Here is a 20,361-nt window from a genome sequence, read left to right as displayed (position 1 = left end):
CTCACCTGGGGCAGTGCTGGGTGCCGCAGGCGGGGCTGAGCATCCACCAGTCTGTGGAGACCCTGAAGCATGATGCAGGGCCTCGGCCAGAGCACAGCTGTGCTGCAGTGGTGCAGGAGCACTTCTCCAGAGCGATGAAATCAGCGGGTGTGGCCAGGATTCCTCAGCTCCCACCGGAGCTGTCTGGTGGCTGATTTATGGTGGTGTTATTGCCAGGCTCATGGCGTTGTCCCAGCAACCGCAATGCAGCCCCCACCATCCCTCGCCTGGGTGGGATGGGGCTGGCTGGGTCTCCCTCACTCAGTTGTCAGCCCCAGACCGGGAGGCAGAGGCCAGGAACTGGCTCCTGACTCGCCTCTGGCTTTGTGCAGGAGACAGGCTCTCCCTTCCCAGCGGCCCGGCGGAAGGGCCGGTTGTTTACTGGGGCAGAGGGTGTGGGAAGGGGTGAGCGCACCCTAAGTGCATTAGCAGATGGGGAGCAAGCAGGCAGCCAAGTTGGCTGGAGGCTGCGATGCTCCGCTGTGTGCACCCGTTAGCTCGGCCACTCAGGCTTCCTTCTGTGACTCATCTGGCCAGCCACAAGTGGGGATGAGAGGCCATGCAAGGGGATGCCATGCCTCTGCCATGCTGCTGCTTCATCCCAGTATGGCTGACACTGCACGGCATGGCCTGCCAGTCTGTGCTCCTTCATGAGCACAGGCTGAATGCCCCTGCCCTGGCCGTGTCCTGGCCAGTGGCGCACAGTGCAGCTCTGGGGTCATGCTGATGTGGGGTGAGTCAGGATGTGCTGTGCCCAGCTTGGGTCTGGGTGGGCAACAGCAGGTCAGACAGGAGTGGACCCCCAGAGCACCCCTGCCCACGTGGGCTTGGGGCAGGCAGGCAGATTTCCCCACGTGGGCAGTGGGATGCAGGGGCTCCCCGGGAGCACACTGGGGCAGCATGTCTGCGTGCGGCTGGCACTGCATTAGTAGGGCCCCCGAATTGGTGAGGCTGGGCATCCTCCCAGGTGAGGCTTTTGGCTGTGCCAGGTGAAGAAAGGGGCTTTTGTCTTCCAGGAGGCCGGGGCTGAGTAGGCAGCCCTGCGCGGGGTGCACGAGGACCGTGGGCTGTTCGGTGGTAACCGAGCCCGACCCCTTGGCATTTGCTGCCTCCACCGCTTCCCACGGCAGGAACAAGCGGCGCGTTCTGCAGGCGGCAGACGGAGAAGAAAGGCCGCCTTGTCCGTCCTAGCAGTGGGGCGCCGGCTGGGGCGGCCGTGCTCCCGCCCCGCATTCCTACAGCAGACCCGGCTGGAGAGGGGCTGCATCCCCAGCAGGACGGGCTGGGGTGACGCACGCGTTCCCTGTGTGTTGATGAGGCAGGTGAGGGGCTCTGCTGGAGGGCAACGTTGCGGGACTGGGGGCGTTGGGAAGCGATGGGATGCCAGGGTTACCCTCCAGCTCATGGGCAGGCAGGGCTGCTTGTGGAGTGGGGGGTGTTGGGTGGAGAGTTTGGGCAGCAGGCAGCAGAATCGGAGACAATCCCCCAAGTGGCCGGAATGGGGGTCCTCCATGGTTCTCACCAGGTCTCACCAGTACAGCCATGCTGGGAAGGAGTTAACAGCGGCAAAGATCCCACCCTGGCCCCGCTCCCTTCCTCTGCAGCAGCCTGGCCCCTCCTGGCTTTTCCTCCTTCCTGAACATTGTGACGGGACGTAGGTGTAAGTGAGAGACAGGGGCTCGGCTGGGCCGTGGGGTCTCCAGATGCTGGGAAGTGCGGCCCCCCAGTGCCTGGGGAACATGGGCACCCTGCCGCGGAGGGTCCCGCTCGGCACCAGGACCAGGTGGCAGGTAAGGGAGAGCAGGGACTCTGCCTCGGCAGCCGGCAAGCACTCGTGAACTGCTCTCGGGGTACCTTATCTCTACGCCCCCCCTTGTTCCAGCTGAGCTGTCCCCATCCCACGTGGTGCGGCTGTGGTCCCCACTGAGCCCTTGCTGTGGGGCAGCCAGTCCTGCTGTTGCAGGAGACGCCCGGGTTTCATCCAGGTCCTGGATCCCACGCCTGGTGTTTTCCAGCGTTTCATTTTTTCCACAGTGTGTAATAGCCATTCTCTCGCCCCCGCAGCTGAGCCCAGTGCTGGACGAGCTGGGGGGTCCCTCCAGGGGCTGGCTGGATGGTCGGCGATGCTGGCGAGAGCCGAGCCCGAGGCTTCTCCTGGTGGCCCCGGGAGCGGCGTCGCCTAACGGGGATGGAGCACTTCCTATCTACACTGCCTGGGAAGGGTTAAGCCCCAGTCAGCTAGTCCAGGGCGGAAGGGAGGGACGTAGGGAGCAGCAGATGGTAAATTTAGATCCTCGGAGCATCCCGGCATGGTGTGAGTGCCGGGTGACGGAAATTGTTCCTCCTCGAGTTTGTGCCTCCCACTCACGCAGAGAATGTGTGGCAGCATGGCCGTTCCATGGGTGGGGGCCCTGCCTGCCAGCCACAGGGGTATGAAACACTCAGCTGGGCATGGGCAGGGGTACAAAACACTCAGCTGGGCATGTGCACTATGAGCTGCTGCTGGACTGTGTGGGAGCAGAGGCATGTGCCTGGGTGCCAGAGCTGGGCACTGGTGGCATGGGCAGGTGTGCCCAGGTGTGCCACGCATGGCAGGCAGGTGTTGCTGGGGACAGCCAGAACCTGTACTTATGTGTGCTTTTCCAAGGACAGCCATTGGGGTCTGGCTGCCCACAGCTCTTGGCATTTAAAGCATGCATTTCCAACGCCATGCCCACAAAACTGAGTGCAGGTGTAGTTTTCCTTCCCGGATTGTGTCTTGTCCTGACACCTGGCACATGCATGGGGATGTGTGCCTAGGTAGGATGCATGCCTTGGCAGGCAGGGATGCTCACTGGCTTCAGGCAGCTGCTGACTTGATGAAGACAGGAGCTCAGGGTGGTAATCCTCTTGGTGGCAAATGCTGGTTTGGAATGGGTAGGGTTTGTGCTCAGGCTGCTGTTCGGGATGTGCAGGAAAAATACATAAAGGCCATGCCCAGTGTGGTCACTCATACTGCCATTCTGTTTCTTCTGGCAGCCCATGTCCGGTGCCATCCGACGTCTCCAAGAAGGCACCATGGAGACATCTGGCAGGACCCCCACCAGCTCAACCCACAGAGTCCAGACTGTCATCCAGGTGAGCACACAGGATCACAGGACCTCTGCTCTGTGGGAACAGGGGAATCTGGCTGGGAGTCCACCTCTGCAGCCAGCCCTACCACCAACACTGGCGCTGCCCTCCAGCTTCTCCTCAGTCTCAGCCAATCCTATTACGGGATCCTCAGCAAAGCCCATTGAGCTAAGTGGCTGGCAGCTTGGATCCTCTTAGATGCAGCCCAAGCCCCATGGATCTCCAGCTCCCGTGGCAGCTCGCCTCAGCTTCCCGGGATAGGTAGCACAGGCAGGAGAGCCCTCCTCTCCTGGACAGTCCTGCTGGCATGTGGCTGTGCCTGGGCATTGATCTTGGCTATGTGGCTGTTTTGGAGCAGCTCAGCCAGGTGGGCAGTGCAGGGGACTGGGCTGCAGCTGCAGGAGCCGTGAGCATCCCTCCCTCTCCTCCTACAGAACAGCCCCCTGGACCTGATTGACACGGGCAAGGGGCTGAAAGTGCAGACAGAGAAGCCACATTTGGTGAGCCTGGGCAGCGGTCGACTCAGCACTGCCATCACACTGCTGCCCCTGGAGGAAGGTGAGTGCCAGGGGGTCTCCCCGGGCACGCTGGTGACAGAGACACTGAGACGCCCTCTCTGTTGGCAGGGAGGACAACCATTGGCACGGCTGCGACAGACATCGTCCTGCAGGGCCCCGGGCTGGCGCCCCAGCACTGCTACATCGAGAACGTGCGAGGGACACTCACCCTGCACCCCTGCGGCAACGCCTGTGCCATTGACGGCGTGCTACTCCAGCGGCCCACGCACCTCAGCCAAGGTAGGAGCGGGCCGTGGCTCACCGGACCTTTGCCTCTGGAGTTGTGCCGTTGAGTATTGGGGTGTTTGAGGAGCCGTCCAGTAACTGTATATCCCAGCCAGCATACGCCTGGCCTCTTTGCTCTGCGGTGGGAGCCTGCGAGGTCCTGGCACAGTCTGAGAGCCGGCTTTGCTGCGTGTATCAAGTGAGGTGGGAAGGGAGAGATCCGGGTGGGCTTTGAAGAACAGCGGAGATGCTGAGCCAGCTTTGGGGAGGGAGATGACAGACGAAAACACCTTGGGTGTCCTCCCGACGGGTGGCTGCCGGGACACTGCTGGTCTGCCTGCGTGGCTCCAGGGCTCGGACCCGGCCGGCCCCCCAGGGCCGCTCCCAGGGAGCGTGGACAAAGCCTCAGGCCCTTCCCGCGCGATCCCCGCCCCTCCACAGCTCCAGTCTCGCTTCCCGGAGAGGACGGTCGGGCGAGGCCCGGCCCCCGCCCCTCCCCGGGGGCGGCGCGGCGCTGCCCGGGCGGCGGCGGCGGCGGCGGCGGCGGCGGTGAGGTGAGTGCGGTGCTGCGGACCACGCGTGTCCGCGCCGGGCGGGGGCTCGCTCCCGTTCCTCCGCGGGTCACGGAGCCGTGGTGCCCCGCAGGCCGTGGCGTTGCGGGCCCCCCGCGCCTGCCCCCGTCCCTCCCGGCGAGGAGGGACCCACCCGCGTGGGCGCTGCCGCGGGCGGCCCCGCGGGGACAATGGGAGCCACGTGGCCGCCGGAGAAGGCTCCGGCGACGGCCCGCGGAGTGCTGCCAGGTCCCGCCGGTGCCACAGTAGGCAACGAGGGCCGTGGTAGGCTGCGGGGTGCGGGCAGGGGTCAGCCGAGCCCCCCCCATCCTCCTGTCCCCGGGGGCAGGCAGGGGCGTGACAGAGCAGGGACAGCATCTGTGCAGGGCCACGGCGGAATGAACTGCGGGGCTGTCAGGCCGACGCTCGTGGTGCAGTTTGGTGATTACTCGCTTTGCCGGGGCGGCCTGCGGCTCCACTGATGCCGGCACGTGGGGAAGGAAGGGACAGGGCAGTGATGCATCTCTCCGGGACAGCCGTTGCCAGGCTGGGCGTCGGTACTGCTCCCTGGCAGGCAGGGATGCCCTCGTTGAGCCGGGGTGAGCAGGGTTCCATCCCGCCCTGGCGCTCAGACAGGGGAACCAGGCCCCCACGACGGCGTTAGCAGTTAGTCTGTAGTGTTTCTCGCTCTCCTTGCTGCGAGCTGGGCTGACGGGTGCTCCAAAAAACGCGTCCCCTCCAGCGAGGGATTTTCAGCAGTGGCTGTTGGTATGGAGCGAGCCTCTCCCCAGAGCCCTGGCAGGCGCTTCAAAGTGGGGTGTGTCGGCAGCAACCCGCCTTCTAGCCGCCTGATGCTCCCTGCTGCCAGCACATGCCTCCCCAGCACCACGGGCAGCAGGTGAACGCACAGCGAGCGCCCACGGCTCGCCTCCCCTTCCCTTCCTGAGGTGCCTTCCTCCTCGGGGCTGCTCGGCAGCTTTGCCCCAAGAGGGCTGCTGCTTTGGGCCAAGAAGAGATGCTTTGCAAGCAGGGACAGGAGCTGTCTTGTCTGCAGCTGGCAGTAACGCAAGCCCTGGAGTGCTGCCAACTCCCCCGCGGCCCCCGGCGGGGACCCCAGCTGTGCCTGCGCCTGAGATGCGCTGCCGGCAGCTGCTGTGGAGTGACCTGGATTTCAGCCTCCCCCTAAGCCTCTGCTGACAGCAGAGCCCGCTCCCTTCCCGAGGGCACATTCTAGGGCAAGCAATGCCCGACTGCTTCCCTGTGCTCTCCGGAACTACTCCGATATTGCCGGCTAGCATCTGAACCCTCTCTCCTCTCTCCCAAGGGTGCACCATCTGCCTGGGCCAGGCCACCTTCCTCCGCTTCAACCACCCTGCTGAGGCCAAGTGGATTAAGAGCATGATCCCAGCGGGGGGCAGAAGCCCATCGGCTCTCTATGGGCTACCAGCAAGTAGGTGACCCCCCCCTTGTCCCAAGCGGGGCAGGGAAGATGCTGAAGTGCTCCCTGACCCATCAGCCTTCCCAGTGCCCAGTGCTCTCTCAGCCCTGTCCTGTTGCACTCGGGCTCACACCTGGCTGTGGTGTGCCATCCGTCAGCTCGGCAGGGTATGGCAGCTGCACTGGTATTTGTTAATGATTAATATCACCTCAGAGAGGTTGTCTGTGGGGACACTGAGGCATGGCTTTCACTTCTGCCCAGCCTGGCCATGGCAGAGCCATCGCCCGTCGGAGCCCCCCCCACCGCTTGAAAGCGGGTGTTTATGTGCTGGAGTGGCTGTGCTGGGCCGTGAAGGCCATTCTTCTGGCTGCTGCCCTTCATCTCATGAGCTTATCTTGCTGTGTCTGCATGTCCGTGGGGCAATGGGCCAGGTGCCAGTACCGTGCTTGGTTCCCGGGGATGTCCAAATCTCCAGCACTGATCCCTGGGCTGGTAGCCCTTATCCCTGCCCCAACCAGCACACCCTGGCACAGGGAGAGGAGCTTGGCTGCCTTCCCGTGCCACGTGTGTGTTGGGAAGGCAGCATGCCTACAGCTGGGGGACAGGAGGAGGGACATGGGGAGGTGCTGTGGCCGAGGAGCATCATGCAACCACGCACCATCCCATGTGGGCCCTGCGTGCTCCATCTCTGCCACGCGGGACTGGGTGGGATCACACTGACAGGGCTGTGGCGCATCTTTCCTGGCATGAAGGCAGTGCCAGCTGCCGTGGGGGAGCTGCTGGGTGCCAAGGGGTGACGCAGCCCGGGTGGCACGCTGTCCTGGCTGAGCTCCGCGCCTGCTGCGATTCGCTAGTCCCCTGAGTGACAGGCACATCGGTGCTGCGCAGGGAGGACGGGGCAACCCAGGCAGGGGCACCCTGGCCGGGGTGTGGGGAGGCTGCGGGCGACGTGGTGGTGGGTCTGGACGTGCTGCAGGTCAGCAGCTTTTGGCTATTGCATCTCTGACCCCTTGCTGGGAAGCCAGAGTGTGTAGGGGGCAAGTGGTGGGTGCCAGGGGGTGGTAAGGGCAGCTGCTCTCCAGGGAGTGGAGCAGGGAGCTGCAACGCAGGGAGGGCGGCTGTCCTCTCAGGTTTCTGTCTCCTGGGTGATGGGGCTAGCAGGATTCCAGCCTCCTCCCTGTCCCGGCTCCCCAGCTGGAGTGGGAAAGGGTGGCAGCGGGGTGCAGGCAGGTCGGGGTGCAGCAGAGAGGGGTTGTGACCCAGCTCTGACTCTGCAAGGCTGCGTGGAAGAATGATGCCAGGCTGCCCTGTAGGACCCGGCCCAGGCAGGGGCTGCGGCGGAGTCACGCCACACTGATGCCTTCTCCTTTGCTTCCCTGCAGAATCAGAGGCCCTGGTGAATGGTGCCCACCAGCTGTCAGAGCGTGGGTGTCACAGCCACAGCTCCCTTGTCAGCTCCATCGAGAAGGACCTGCAGGACATCATGGACTCGCTGGCGCTGGAGGAGTCGACATCCCCCGGCATCCAGAAGCCACCTGCCTGCGGCCGATCCCCCCTCTCCCCTGTGGTGAATGGGGGTGGGCGCTGCCTCCTGTCCCCTCCATCCAGCCCTGGGGCTGCCTCAGGGGGCTCCAGCTATGAGAACTTCTCTCCCCTCTCCTCCCCAGCCAGCAGCAGCAGCTACACCAGCCCCTCACTCAGCAGCCAAGAGCAAGGCCCAGCCGTGCCGCCCCCTCTCCCACTTCGCTCCTCCAGCTACAACCATACTGTCCAGCCACCCGCTCTGCCTGGTGGGGGTTCTAGCGAGCCTTGGCCAGCTGAGAGGCTCGGGGACCACAGGGTGGGCAGCCCCCGGCTGACGCCCAGGGTGGCGCCGCGGCCACGGGTGGCCCTGCAGGAGCGGCCCCCCAGTCCCTTCCGGGAGCCACGGGACTCTCTGGCTCCCGGCCGGCAGCCCACCAGCAGGGCAGTCCCAGAGGCCCGGTTGCAGCTCCCCGAGAGCCCACGGGTTGCCCGGAGGAACATTGAGAGCATGCGGGAGCTGCCTCCCCTGAGTCCCTCCTTGTCACGCCGGGCTGCCAGCCCCCGGGTGGCCCCTGACACTCCCTCCCCACAGCCCCGGCTGGGCAGGGAAGTGCCTGGCAGTCCCCGTGCCAGGCGCAAGGGCCCGGAGGAGTCGAAAGGCGCTGGAAGTCCCTCACCCCCACTGCTGTCAGAGAACCCCACGCGCCGTCCCAGTTTCAGTACTTGCCTGAGCCCAGCATACGGGCTGGGCTCCCCAGCTGCGCCCTCGCCCCGGCAGAGCCCCCGCGCCCCCAGGAAGCCTTTGGGGGACCCACAGCTGCCAGTGGGGTCACGGGAGCGCAAGAACAGCATCACTGAGATCAGTGACAACGAGGATGAATTGCTGGAGTACCATCGGCGGCAGCGGCAGGAGCGGGTTCGGGAGCAGGAGATGGAGCGCCTGGTGAGCCTCGGGGCTGGGAGGGGACACATTTGAGTGGGGGACACCCTCTTTGCAAATAGCTGTTGTTGTTTGCTGCTTTGAAACCTGGCCTTTGCCTCTTGGGGATTTGCCACAGCTGCCAGGCTGCCGGCTTATCCAGGGGGATTATGGCCAGGAGCAGCCATCGGTGCTCAGCAGCTCTCTGGGAATACAAAGCTCCGGAGTTACAGCAGCCTGTGGAAGCTGGTGGGGCTGGCATGGCCCCAGGGCTACCGGCCAAAATGGTGGTGCCCCTGCCTTTGCAAAACTCCCCACATCTTGTCCATCCCTGCCAGGGCCCATCTGCTTGGTGGGGGTGCCGTGGCTCTGTGGACATTGCATCTATATTTAGGGCTGATGGGGTTTTTATGGAACTGGCATCTGCCTGGATAAGGTTTGCCGTGTCTCTGCCAGTCCTGCAGGCCGAGCCGCCAGGGCCGTGTTTGCTCAGCCCTGACTCACGCCTGGCGCAGGCAGCCTGAGTCACCGCCTGGAAATAGCGGAGGCGCTCGGCAGCCAGCACTGCTGCCTGTAATTAGTCTGTCTCAGGCTCGCAGCACATCGCGTGCCTGGCTCTGCTGTGGGGTCGAGCTGGCTGCATTGTGCTTTGTAATGTTGTCTGCCCATGCCAGCGTGCGGGTCCGTATTCTGGTGGCCACCGTTGGCACAGGGTTCTGTCTGCTCCTGCTGCAGCATGTGCTGGATGGGGACCATTCTTTCTTACAGGAGCGGCAGCGCCTGGAGACCATCCTGAACCTCTGTGCTGAGTACACCAAGACAGACAGCACTGAGCCAGGTGACGTGCACAGGCTCCTGGCTGGTGACACAGATGCTGGCCACTGGGTGCCCAGGGGTGCCACGGCTCTGGGCCATGCTGTCGACGAGCTGCAGCAGAGGGAGAGCGTGGAGAGGTCGGATGAGGAGAACCTGAAGGAGGAGTGCAGCAGCACTGAGAGTACCCACCACGAGGTAAGGGGACATCTGTGCCATTCTGTTACCATGCCATGCTGTACTGTGCCATGCCAAGCAGCCCTTTCCACAGCACGAGAAGCTGACAGGCCCCCGGGCCAAGGAGGCACAGCGACTGGAGGAGGAGCGTGCCAGTGTCCTCGGACGCCTGGACCAGCTGAAGGGTCGTGTCAAGGAGCTGGAGCAGCAGCTGCAGGAGACATCGCGAGAGGTGAGAGGTCAGGGCACACTGCTGTGTCCCCTGCTGCTTGCTGCCCTCACCAGTCAGCACTGAATCCTAAGGATATGAACCCGCTGGAGCAGCAATCCTGACATTGCTTTGGCTGTCCAGGCAGAGATGGAGCGGGCGCTGCTGCAGGGTGAGCGGGAATCAGAGGTCGTGCGGCTGCGGCAGGAGCAGGAAGCAGTGCAGCAGCTGCAGGAGAAGCTCTCCAGCCTGGACGCTAGCATCCGCAAGGAGCGGGACAAGGTGAGCCCAGTCACAGGTTCCCATCGTCACCAGCTGTGCCATACCCTCCCTGGCACTCACAGCCAGTGCTGCAATGCCTCATGCTGCAGCATTCCCCTGCGGACATGTTCTCCAGGCCCTGGGCTCCGCAGAGGCTTTGGGAAGCAGCCCCTATGGCTTGCATTGTGGGGGGATCTGTCTGTCTGTCTGTCTGCCTGGGGTTGGTCAAACAGCCCTGCTGGAGGAGAGCACAGCCAATGCTCAGGAAGCATTTCAAGTGCTGCCTGTTGCTCTGGCAGGGAGACTGTGGTGTGATGCTTTCCAGATGGCTGCTGCCTGCAGTGGGCAGTGCCGAAGCAGAGGCCTTGGCTCTCCCCATTACCTGTCCTCACTAGGGAACTGCGTCTTGCAGCAAGTCACCTCACTCTGCTGTGCCTTCATGTGTGATGGCAGCTGTTGCTGTAGCGTTCGGCTTGCTGGAGGTGGCTGGGAAACCAGTGCAGGTGTTTAGCTTGGTGGCTTTAGGAGGGGGTCCTGGCCCCCTTCCCCTGGTGTTGCCTGTGGTGCAGTTACTGCCGGAAGGCACCCATGACGCTGCGTGTGTGGCACATTTGTCCCAGCTGCTGGTTGCTGGCTATCCCACAGCCTTGCAGGCAGTGTGGCATGGCCTTGTCGACAGGAGAGCTCCTGGGATCCGGTTCCCTGCTGCCTGAGGCCATCGTCCCTGTGCAGCCAAGGTCCCACCAGCAGCTCTGTGCCACTGTTATGTGACATCAATGTCCCTTGGGGTCTGGCCAGCCCCATGGCTGTGGGTGCCAGGGCTGTTGGTGTGCCTGTGGCCTGACAGAGTGGCCATTGGTGCCTGCTAGTGGTGCTCCTACAGCATTTCGGGGTTTTGTTCTGGTTTTGGTCTTCTAGCCCGTTGTAGGCATCTTCTATAGCCAGGGACAGCCTCATGCTGAGCCAGGAGAGGAGCGCAGGGAAAGCCCTCTCCCAGCCTCTCTGCTTCCCTAACCATCCACTCTCCTAACCCATCTGCACTACTCACACTAACAGCGCCTGCACTGAACTCTGCCATCACCTCTGACGTCTCTGCATGTCCAGGAGCCCTCAGGCAATCCTTAGCTGCTCTCTTGGGGCACCTGCCTGTACCAGCCTTGCCTCCCTGCCAGCATGTCCCCTCATACCCTTCTCATGATGTCTCATCTCTGTGTGGAGCACAGGGTTCCTTGCAGCAAGCATTTCTCAGTGCCAAGCCCCCATATGGTACCGCCAAACCTGTGGGTGATTCGCCTATGCCAGTCCCATGTTGCTGGCCCCATTTTACTGCTCCTGTGGCCAGGCCCCTCATCCCAGGCCCAGGAGTCAGTGTCTGCTGTGCTGCTGACTCATCATAGCTTGAGCATCTCTTGCTGGACCACAGCCTCCTGTTTTCACTGCTGCCTGGTGCTGCCCTCTCCTTCTAATAGGTGAGGGTGGTCCATGACCTCAGGCTGTATTCAGGACCTGCAGTTCCTAACTGGTAGCAGTTAACAAAGCCAGTTAGTGGTTACTGTGATGCAGCCGTGTGCAGGATTGGGATGACTTGAACCGTACTATCAGTGTTGATATTTTTGCTGCCTGCAAGTTTGTTCTTGGAAACACAAAGCTGAGGTCAAGGGTTGGCTGTAACTCCTCTAACACTGCTCGGCTGGCTCCTGTGTCTCTTGATCTCTCAATCCCCCTGTAGATGCCATGATGCTCCTTCTCCTGAGCCCCCTCTGTCTCCAGCTGAGCCCCTCTCGAACTCACAGCTTCTGCATGGCGCCCATTTGAGAAGTGTGTCTTCTTCTTTCTTTTTTTTTTTCCTTTTTCTTTTCCTTTTTTTTTTTTGTTTTGTTTTGTCTTGTTCTCCCCTGATTCAGGAAAGGGCAAAGGTTGATGCTGAAAGGAAGGAGCTAGAGCAACTCCAGGCGCTTTACCATGAGTCGAAGAGCCACCTTGATAAGTGCCCCGAGTCAATGCGGGAGCAATTGCAGGAGCAGATGCGAAGGGTCAGTGTCTCCCCCCACCCCTCCCGGACCATGGCCCACCTCCCTCCGCTCCAGCTTAGGCCAGCTCTTCCCTGCCAGCCGGGGCTGCACTGGGAGCGTCGCACCCGGGCTGGAGGCGGCTGGCACCGGGCACCATCGTCCTGGTAAGCTTGCCGCTCGCCCGGGCCCGGGGCGCGGGACCGGCTCGGCAGAGCTCCTCGGGACCGGCTCGGCAGAGCTCCTCGGGACCGGGCAGGGCACGAGCATGGACCCTGCCCTGCAAAGGAGGGCAGGCTGGGGAGTCTTGGGGGCTGCTGCATCCTCACCTGGCTGCCTCCAGCTATTTCCTGAGAATGTTTATTTACACAGTGATGTTGATCCATGTTACTGCTAGTCCTCAGCATTTTTTCCTATTACCTGGTATTTTCTGGAAGTGGTTGACTTTCCCCAGCCCATGGCTAGTGCCTGCTCAGATAAACCCACATTGCCATAGCCTGCTCCAGCCAGGCACTCGATGGATGAGGACCTGGTGTAGAGTGGGCAGGGGGGTGATGGAGCAGTCTCTGCGTGTGGGAGCCCTCAGGAGTCACCACATCAGTGCTGTGTCACTGGCTGCCCGTCTCATGGAGCAGGGTGAAACACATTCCTGTGGGGTGCATGGCACAATGGCTGCCAGGGTGGCACTGGCAGGCCCGGAGCTGAGTGCTGCCACGTGCTGTCGGTGCATGAAGGCTGGAAGGACACACAGGGGTTTGTCCAGCATGGTGCTTGTCTGTTGGGGCTTTGCCACCTGTGGGCTTGGTGACACAGTGTTGCTGTTGGTGGTTGCACTGGCACATGGTGTTTTGCTACCTGTCAGGGCACGGCTTTAGCCCATATGTGGTTCAGCGGGGGCAGCTGGTCTCCAAGGGCTGGTGAAGCCCCTGGCTGTGGCAAGCTCTTCTCATAGGGGTGACTGCTCTGTCCTGGCCAGTTCTGGGTGCCTCCATTGCCTTCTTCTGACAGCAGACACTCCTGTCAGTATCTCTCATGTTTCTGATGCCCAGCAGAAGGCAAAACTGCCCGCCCACACCAGGCACAGGGGACAGGCTTGGCCACCAGCTCTTGTTCCTGGCCAGCACCAGTAGGATGTGGAGGCATGGCAGGAGGTTTTGCTGCGGGAGACCTGCCTGCAGGATGCAGAGGTGCCCATCCAGTGGGTCATATCCACTCACAATGCTCTTGTGTGTTCAAAGGAGGCAGAGGCACTGGAGACGGAGGCCAAGCTGTTTGAGGACCTGGAGTTCCAGCAGCTGGAGCGAGAGAGCCACCTCGAAGAGGAGCGCGAGGCACGAGGCCAGCAGCTCCTGCAGAGCCGGGCTGAGTGCCACCGTAGCATTGCCCGCAGGAAGGTAGGGATGGAGGAGCAGTAGGTCCAGCGTGGCTGGGCTGTGCCCCCTGGGTCGGGCATGGCCAGGCTGCATCCCATGGCTCACCAGCAGCCAGCTCATCTCTGCTGCCTGCTCCCCAGGAGCGGGTGGCTGCCCTGGATGCCCAGGCTGCCCAGATCCGGCTGCAGAGTGCCCAGGAGGCCGAGCGCCTGGCCAGGGAGCGGAGCAGCGTCCTGCAGCTCCTGCAGAAGGTAATGCCATGATTGCACTGTGTGATTGATGTGTGCTCCTGAGGGTGCTCAAGGCAGGGGACAAGATCATGCCAGCTCTTGACAGGTTGCTGGCAGGCAGGGAGAGCTTGGGGGGGTGACTGGCCATGGGGTGCCAGTAACCATCAGCTGCTTCTGACCTGTCACTCCATGCGCAGGAGAAGGAGAAGCTCGTGTCTCTGGAGAGGCGCTACCAGCTTGTCACAGGTGGCAGGAGCTTCCCAAAAATGTCCTCAGCTCTCCGAGAGGTAAGTGGGTAGAGGAGGCTGTGGTGCTTAGAGCTGCTCTCGAAAGCTGCTGCCATCAGTGAGGACGAGCCTTGTGCACCACCAGCTTTGCTCTGCAGCAGTTCCTGTATTCCCAAGTGCCTTCTGGCCAGAGCCAGGTGCTTCCAGCTGCTCAAAGTCTCTCCATGGGCTGCAGAGGTTGGGAGGGAGGAAGGGGAAATGCAACAGAGCAGCACATAGGACAGGACTGCCTAGGGTCCCATCGTTGCTGGAGAGCAAGCATGGGGATGTCTTGGTGCTGGTCCAGGGGACTTTTAGGTGGAAGTGAGTTGCCCCATTACCTTGCTCATGGCTCTGAATGGGGAGCCAGAACCATGATGCCCTCGGGGGCTGTGGTACTGCCTGACCTGCTGCTGGTAAGAGGCACAAGATGGCAGAATCCCCTCGTGCCTGCCTGCGGTGGGACTCTTGCTGCTGCCACCTTGCTGTCTGTGCCCACCTTGCCTATGTGACCTTTACCCTTCTACAGGAGACCCTCCACATCTCAGAATCTTATGAGCTGTTGGAGGGAACTAAGCCCCTGAGCCCCCTGCCAGCAGCAGCTGCCTCCTTAGCTTCTCCTGCCACCTACTCCTACCCCAAGGCACAAGAGGTAACTAACTAGAGGGACTAGCTGCATGTGCTTGCTCACTTACCCCTCCTTGGCCGAGACCCCTTTTGTGGACTGATGTCACCCCCAGGCAGCAGGGCAGCCCCACAGCAGCATGGCTGGAGCATTTATGATATAGATCTCTGGCAGCTGTGCTCATTAACACTCAGTCCCTGATTCCAGGCGCTCTCCTGAGCCTGCCCAGTTCTTGCCACTGCCCTCTGTTTTAATCCTGGTGCAGTGGTTTCCCCCTTGCTCACTGCTTGCCATCTGGCTGGATACCTCCTGACAGCATCCTCTAGGGTCCTGCTAGCATGGCTTTCCCAAAATAAGAGCAAGTCCCCAGCTTTAGCATGTTTGGTTCAGAAAGGATGAGGAAGTGGATTTTAAGCTGGCTCAGCTCATCTTGAGGTGCCTCATCCAGTGCTCCTGCACTAGGGAGGACTTGTGGCCAGCGATTCTGGAAGACCCTGAGGCATCCCTGCCCCTTGTAGGCACTCAGCAAAGCTGCACTGAAGGCTGGAGCAAGAAGGGTGCCAGCACACCCAGCCCAGCTTGAGCACCCCAAGGTGCATAGTGCTGCACTCCGGGGACACCATGGGCAGCAGGGCAGGGCTGGGGAGGCAGTGTTGGGGCAGGAATGCACAGGGAGGTTTGCTCCCACTATGCAGTCAGTGCCATGGTGCCAGCACATGGGTCTAACTCTTCTCCTTCTCCCTTGCCGTGGATTTCTAGGAGTACATGAGGCTGTCTGACGTTTTCAGGTTCTGCAGTAATGCACATGGCCCCAGCCTGGACACTAAAGCTTCTGCTGCTGCCCCTGCTGCCGCTCAGCGCTCTTTCTTGCTTGCTGTAGCTCCCACAGCCAACGAGGTACCTGCCCCAGAGCATGCTCGGGTTTGCTCCCTCGGGTTGCCCGCTGCACCCCAGGCACTGAGGCAGCTGCGGACACGCGGCCCCCCCTGTGCCCTGGTGCTTGGAGCCCACATCTCTCTGGGGTCAGGACACTTGTCTGGCTGCAGCTGAGTGGGGAGCAGAGGCTCAGGCTGCCCAGTCTCCTTGCTGGGGTGCACTTCTGGCCTGCTCTGGATGTAGTGGCAGGGTGGGAGCAAAGGGGGTGCCCAGCAGTGGGAGGGGCAGCCCTTTGTTTGCTGGATGCAGTCCTGGCCGCTTGTCTCAAGCGAGGAGGATGCAGAGCAGGCCTGACCCAGTGCCCAGCAGCAGGGTAGCTGCAGCACCAACTGCTTTTCCTCCCAGGACAATGAACCTTCCTGTGGGGGTTGGAGCTGCCCGCTCGTTCCTCTGTGCCTGCTGCCCTAGCTCTTATCCTGGTTTAATTCTCCTTCTCTCTGCCCAGTATGTGACTGTTGAGCAGCTCTCGGGTATCCTGGGCAGCCTCCACACCCCTGCTGCTTCCCTGCTGGGCTGTACCCCTCCGGCTCCTTCATCCTCAGGCTGTGCTCCTCCTCTTCCTCCTCTTCCATCTCTCCCTTCTCCCTTCGTCTCTGCAGAGGTTGGTGCCCTGTTTCCCTCCCTTTGGCCTCTTGTACTCTTTCTGGGAGGTGATGGAGATGCATGGGAAGGGGTGAGCTGCGGATGGAGCTGAGCAGCAGCTTGGGCTCTTGACACCCCACACACCCTTGGCTGTCCTGCCTGCTGCTCCACTGCCCCCAGGGCAGGGGGTCTTTGTGCTTGATCAGTTCTCACACTCTTGAACAACAAACGGCTCCTAGGTTTGCTGTTAGGACTTAGCCAGGGAGTGCACAGGATCCTCAGGGGTCTGCACGTTAAGTTCTGGGGGAGTGGTGCTGGCATAGGCAGGAATGCTTCAACCTCTTCTCTGTGCATTTGTCTCTCTTGCTGCATTTGTCCTTCATCCTTTCTCACGCAGCCTCTCTCTCCAGATGGAGCAGCAGCTGTTGGGAGGCCCTGTGTGTCTCCCAGCTCTTGATTTAGAGAAGTGGTACCAGGAGGTTATGGCTGGCTTTGAGACCTCCTCTTCCTCTGTCTCTCCTTCTTCTTCCCCTCCTCCACTTCCAGCTAAAGCTCACTCCTCTCACAAGGCGCTGCAGGTAATCCTGGCCCTCTGCTGCCAAGGCTCAGGCTTTGGGGCCACTGGTTGTGGCAAAAGTGGGGCACTGTGGGGACATTCCTGTGGACCCTGTACCCTGAGTGCTGCTGGGGCCCTGGCTGCCACAGCAGGCAAAGGCAGAGCAGACCTGTGACCTAGGGTAGGCAGTCTCTGCCTCCTCTTGGGCTGCATCCCTTTGCCAGGATGGCACCGACACAGAGCAGGGTCTGGGGAGCCATCTCTCCAGGGGGACTTTTGCAGTTCCCCCATGTCTCTCTCATGTCTGTGTCTCTGTGCTCAGGTCTATCGTGCAAAAGCAGAGGGTGGTGCTGGTGTCCTCACCCCTCGGATGAAGAGCGGGACCCCTTCGTCCTCGCAGCTCAACCTCTCTGTGCTGGAGCGCAGCCCCTCCCCCAAGGTATGGCTGCCAGGGTGACCCAGGCACCCTGGCCACGGCTCACACGTGCCTGGTGCCAGCCCCCATCCCCATCCTTGCAGCTGACCACCTGCTGTCCTGCCCAGGGCCCCCCAAGCCCGGCGGGCAGCCTTTCCCGCAACCTGGTGGCCACGCTGCAGGACATCGAGACCAAGCGCCAGCTGGCCCTGCAGCAGAAGGGTGAGCTCTGGCTCTGTGTCCTGGCTCTGTGGGGTGGTGGGGCTTTGGGAGACGCTCTCCCCGCTGCCACTTGGGCAACGGAGAAGGGAGCCTGGCCGAGGGTGGCGACAGCAGCAGTGCTCCGGCAGGATGCGGTGCCTCTCTCACAGTCTCTTGCTTTTCCTCCCTCTCTTTCCTCCTGACCCCTCCACCTGATGGCCTATCTCCAGCCAAGCTGCTCCCAGCAGAGCCCTTGCAGCCAGGCATTCTACCAGGTAGAGATGTGGGGTGACTTGGACTGCCTAGAGCAGCCCAGAGGCAGCAGCATGGCTGTTTGCTGGCACCTTCTGCCATACATAAGAGGGGCATGACCAGTCCAGGACCCCAGGTGCATCTCAACATCTGCTTAGAGACAACCCTGTGCATCCCTAGCCTGCTAATGCTTTGCTCCGCGTGCCCCTTACCAGCCTGGCGCATGTGCCCCCTGCTCCTGCCCAGACAGATTGCAGTGCTTGCCAGAGTTGTGACAGCAGCTCCCACCTCTGCCCCTGCCGTGCCTTTGTGGTTCCAGCAGTGCCTGTAGTGTCTTCTGCCTGTGCCACCCCCTCGCCCACCATGATGTGGCTCTGAATGTGGCACATTTAACTTGATGTTTTCATCTTCCCACGGCACAGGTCGGCAGGTGATTGAGGAGCAGAAACGGCGGCTCGCAGAGCTGAAGCAGAAAGCAGCTGCTGAGGCGCAGTCCCAGTGGGAAGCCCTGCATGGGCAGCCCCCCTTCCCCACTGCCTTCCCCCGGCTTGTGCACCACTCCATCCTCCACCACAACCGTCCCCATGGTGCCGGGCCCCGGGGTGAGGAGCTGGACCATGCATATGACACACTCAGCTTGGAGAGCTCAGACAGCATGGACACCAGCATCTCCATCGGCAACAACTCCGCGTGCTCACCTGACAACATCTCCAGGTAATCCTGGGCCCAGCTTGTGTGGCCAGGAGACAGCCTGCTCTGCTGGTGTGCTGCTGGCTCAAGGTCCTTCCTGCTGGGGCAGCAGCTGTGGCTGTTTTGCAGTGCCAGCGGGATGGAGACAGGGAAGATTGAGGAGATGGAGAAGATGCTGAAGGAGGCACACGAGGAGAAGTCGCGGTTGATGGAGTCCCGGGTGAGTGGGGGCACCAGCACCGTGGTTAGATGGCAAGCAGGTCTCCAGCGCTTGGGGCTGAGTGCCTGTGCGTGCTGGCAGGAGCGGGAAATGGAGCTGCGTCAACAGGCGCTGGAGGATGAGCGCTGGCGGCGGGAGCAGCTGGAACGCCGACTGCAGGATGAGACTGTGCGGCGGCAGAAGCTGGTGGAGAAGGAGGTCAAACTGCGGGAGAAGCACTTCTCACAGGTGTGAGGCAGGCTGCCATCCCCCTCTCTCAGCCTGGGCAGTGAGGCACACCCAGCCTGCTGCTCGTGTCCCAGCTCGCAGCGGAGGGATGTGGCTCTTGTCACCATCGGTGGGCTTTGCAGGGCTGTGTTGCTTTTCCAGGCTCGTCCCCTGACACGGTACCTCCCCATCCGCAAGGAGGATTTCAACCTGCGGCTGCACATCGAGTCCTCAGGCCACAACGTTGACACCTGCTACCACATTATCCTGACAGAGAAGATGTGCAAGGGCTACCTGGTCAAGATGGGCGGGAAGATCAAATCTTGGAAGAAGCGCTGGTTTGTCTTCGACCGCATGAAGCGCACCCTCTCCTACTACGTGGGTGAGTCCCAGTGCCACCTCGCGTCCCCTCCCCGTGCCGTCACCCACGGTCAACAGCAGTTCCCTCTCTTGGGCAGATAAACATGAGACAAAGCTGAAGGGTGTTATCTACTTCCAAGCCATTGAAGAGGTTTACTATGACCACCTCCGCAGCGCTGCAAAGGTGAGAGCTGGGCATTGCCACTGCTGCGGTGTCTGCTGGCAGCCCCCGCGGCTCTCCCCATTTTCCTGCAGTCTCCTCTGTCCTCTGTAGGAGGTAGCAGGGCAGCGCATGCCAGGGGTGCTCCTGGAATGGTCCGTGGCCCCGATGGTGCCAAGGGCACCAAGGGCAGGACCCCAGTGCTGGGCGTTGTGGGGGGCCAAGGAGGGGATTACTGCTGCTCAGAGGGGAACAGAGTGCTGATTTCATCCTCCCCTCCAGAGCCCCAACCCTGCGCTCACTTTCTGTGTCAAGACCCACGACCGACTCTACTACATGGTGGCACCGTCAGCCGAGGCCATGCGCATCTGGATGGATGTCATTGTCACTGGGGCAGAGGGCTACACCCAGTTCATGAACTGAGGGCGCTGCTGTGCATCCCAGATCCACCAGCCGCATGGACTTCTGAGCATCCCAAGCAAGCGAGGAGCTCCTGAGGGGACCACGGTCCCTGCTACGCCTCATGCCAAGGGCTGTGCACACCAAGGTCGTGGACCTGCATTGGGTACAGCTGGGTGGTCCTGAGTGTTGCCTGGCCAGGCAAGGGAAGAAGTTTTTTTTTTTTTTTTTTTTTTATGTTGACGTTCTAGAAATTTTATTGGAACAATATCAAAGTGCTAAAATGTAAAAAGCTGCCAAAGACCTGCTGGGGCCTGAGCTCTCTGCCTTGGGGAGGTGATGGTTTTGAGGCTGATGCCGATAGTTGCTGCCATAGTGTTCCAGGGAAGGAGATGGTGAGGCCATGCGGTGCCCCCACCAGGATGTCTCACTGTGGTAGACTCAGACCCCTTTTTTGTAAACCTTTTTGTAATTTCGGATCGTTGTCCGCCCTGTGCTGGGGCCAGGTGGGGATTGTGGCGCGGACTGCCCGGTCATAAAGCATTTCGTTAACCAGGCTGTCCCTGCTGCGTGACACGTTACAGACACACCGGAGTCTGCCCCGGGCAGGGCTGGGGCCCCTCGGAGCTCACCGGGAGTGAGCTGAAGGGCTCGGCGCCGTGCACAGGAGATTGCGGGGCCCGCGGAAGGGGCAGGAAACACCAGCGGGAAGCGAGCGGAACAAGCGGCGCCGGCAGAGGCCAGCGGAAGGGGCGGAGCCCCAAAGACGGAGGGGATGGGCATGCGCAGTGCCGAACCCGAGCCGAACCGAGCGAAGGCGGGACCGGGGCGGAGCAAAGGGGGCGTGGCGCACAAGGGGGCGTGGTTTGGTGTCGGCCTGGCCGCCAGGCGCCTCTCGGCCGCCAGGGGGCGCACGGGGCGCAGGCCGTTCGCACGTGGCTCGGTTGCCGTGAGGAGCGCGCGCAAGCGCACGCGTCATGCCAGCACGCGCGCCGCTTCGGGCCAACCCCCGCGGCCCCGCCCCCCGTGCTCTCGGCCAATGGAGCCGCGGCTCCCG

The 20,361-nt window shown here is 61.8% G+C and overlaps 1 protein-coding gene across 7 annotated transcripts; it reads left to right on the top strand.

Annotated features, from left to right (window-relative positions):
• Positions 1-1,592: 1,592 nt before the first annotated feature.
• On the top strand, positions 1,593-19,856 carry PHLDB1 (pleckstrin homology like domain family B member 1). 7 transcript variants are annotated; one of them, XM_053963318.1, is made up of 26 exons: positions 1,593-1,829; positions 3,058-3,156; positions 3,585-3,708; positions 3,777-3,947; positions 5,808-5,933; positions 7,304-8,388; positions 9,133-9,375; positions 9,449-9,586; positions 9,707-9,844; positions 11,728-11,856; positions 13,071-13,226; positions 13,346-13,456; positions 13,633-13,722; positions 14,231-14,353; positions 15,086-15,223; positions 15,708-15,863; positions 16,255-16,422; positions 16,723-16,839; positions 16,944-17,037; positions 17,247-17,291; positions 17,691-17,982; positions 18,088-18,178; positions 18,260-18,406; positions 18,548-18,767; positions 18,844-18,929; positions 19,188-19,856. In XM_053963318.1, exons 1-26 carry the CDS (start codon positions 1,743-1,745, stop codon positions 19,326-19,328), a joined length of 4,515 nt encoding a protein of 1,504 aa, XP_053819293.1. In that variant the 5' UTR covers positions 1,593-1,742; the 3' UTR covers positions 19,329-19,856. The 7 variants fall into 7 exon arrangements, with proteins under 7 accessions (XP_053819293.1, XP_053819292.1, XP_053819294.1 ...); XM_053963317.1 differs by having other exon boundaries at positions 16,920-17,037; XM_053963319.1 differs by lacking the exons at positions 15,086-15,223; positions 15,708-15,863; positions 16,255-16,422 and having other exon boundaries at positions 1,594-1,829; positions 16,920-17,037.
• Positions 19,857-20,361: the final 505 nt, after the last annotated feature.

This window comes from Vidua chalybeata, chromosome 23 (genome assembly GCF_026979565.1).
Source record: "Vidua chalybeata isolate OUT-0048 chromosome 23, bVidCha1 merged haplotype, whole genome shotgun sequence".
Lineage (NCBI taxonomy): Eukaryota > Metazoa > Chordata > Aves > Passeriformes > Viduidae > Vidua > Vidua chalybeata.
This window is presented reverse-complemented; position numbering and strand designations above follow the sequence as displayed.

Coding starts and splice junctions, on each gene's coding strand:
- PHLDB1 (XM_053963317.1), top strand. CDS start 1,743: ATGCTGGGAAGTGCGGCCCCCCAGTGCCTGGGGAACATGGGCACCCTG. Junction 1,830..3,057: donor GCACCAGGACCAGGTGGCAG/GTAAGGGAGAGC, acceptor TTCTTCTGGCAG/CCCATGTCCGGTGCCATCCG. Junction 18,179..18,259: donor CGCGGTTGATGGAGTCCCGG/GTGAGTGGGGGC, acceptor GCGTGCTGGCAG/GAGCGGGAAATGGAGCTGCG.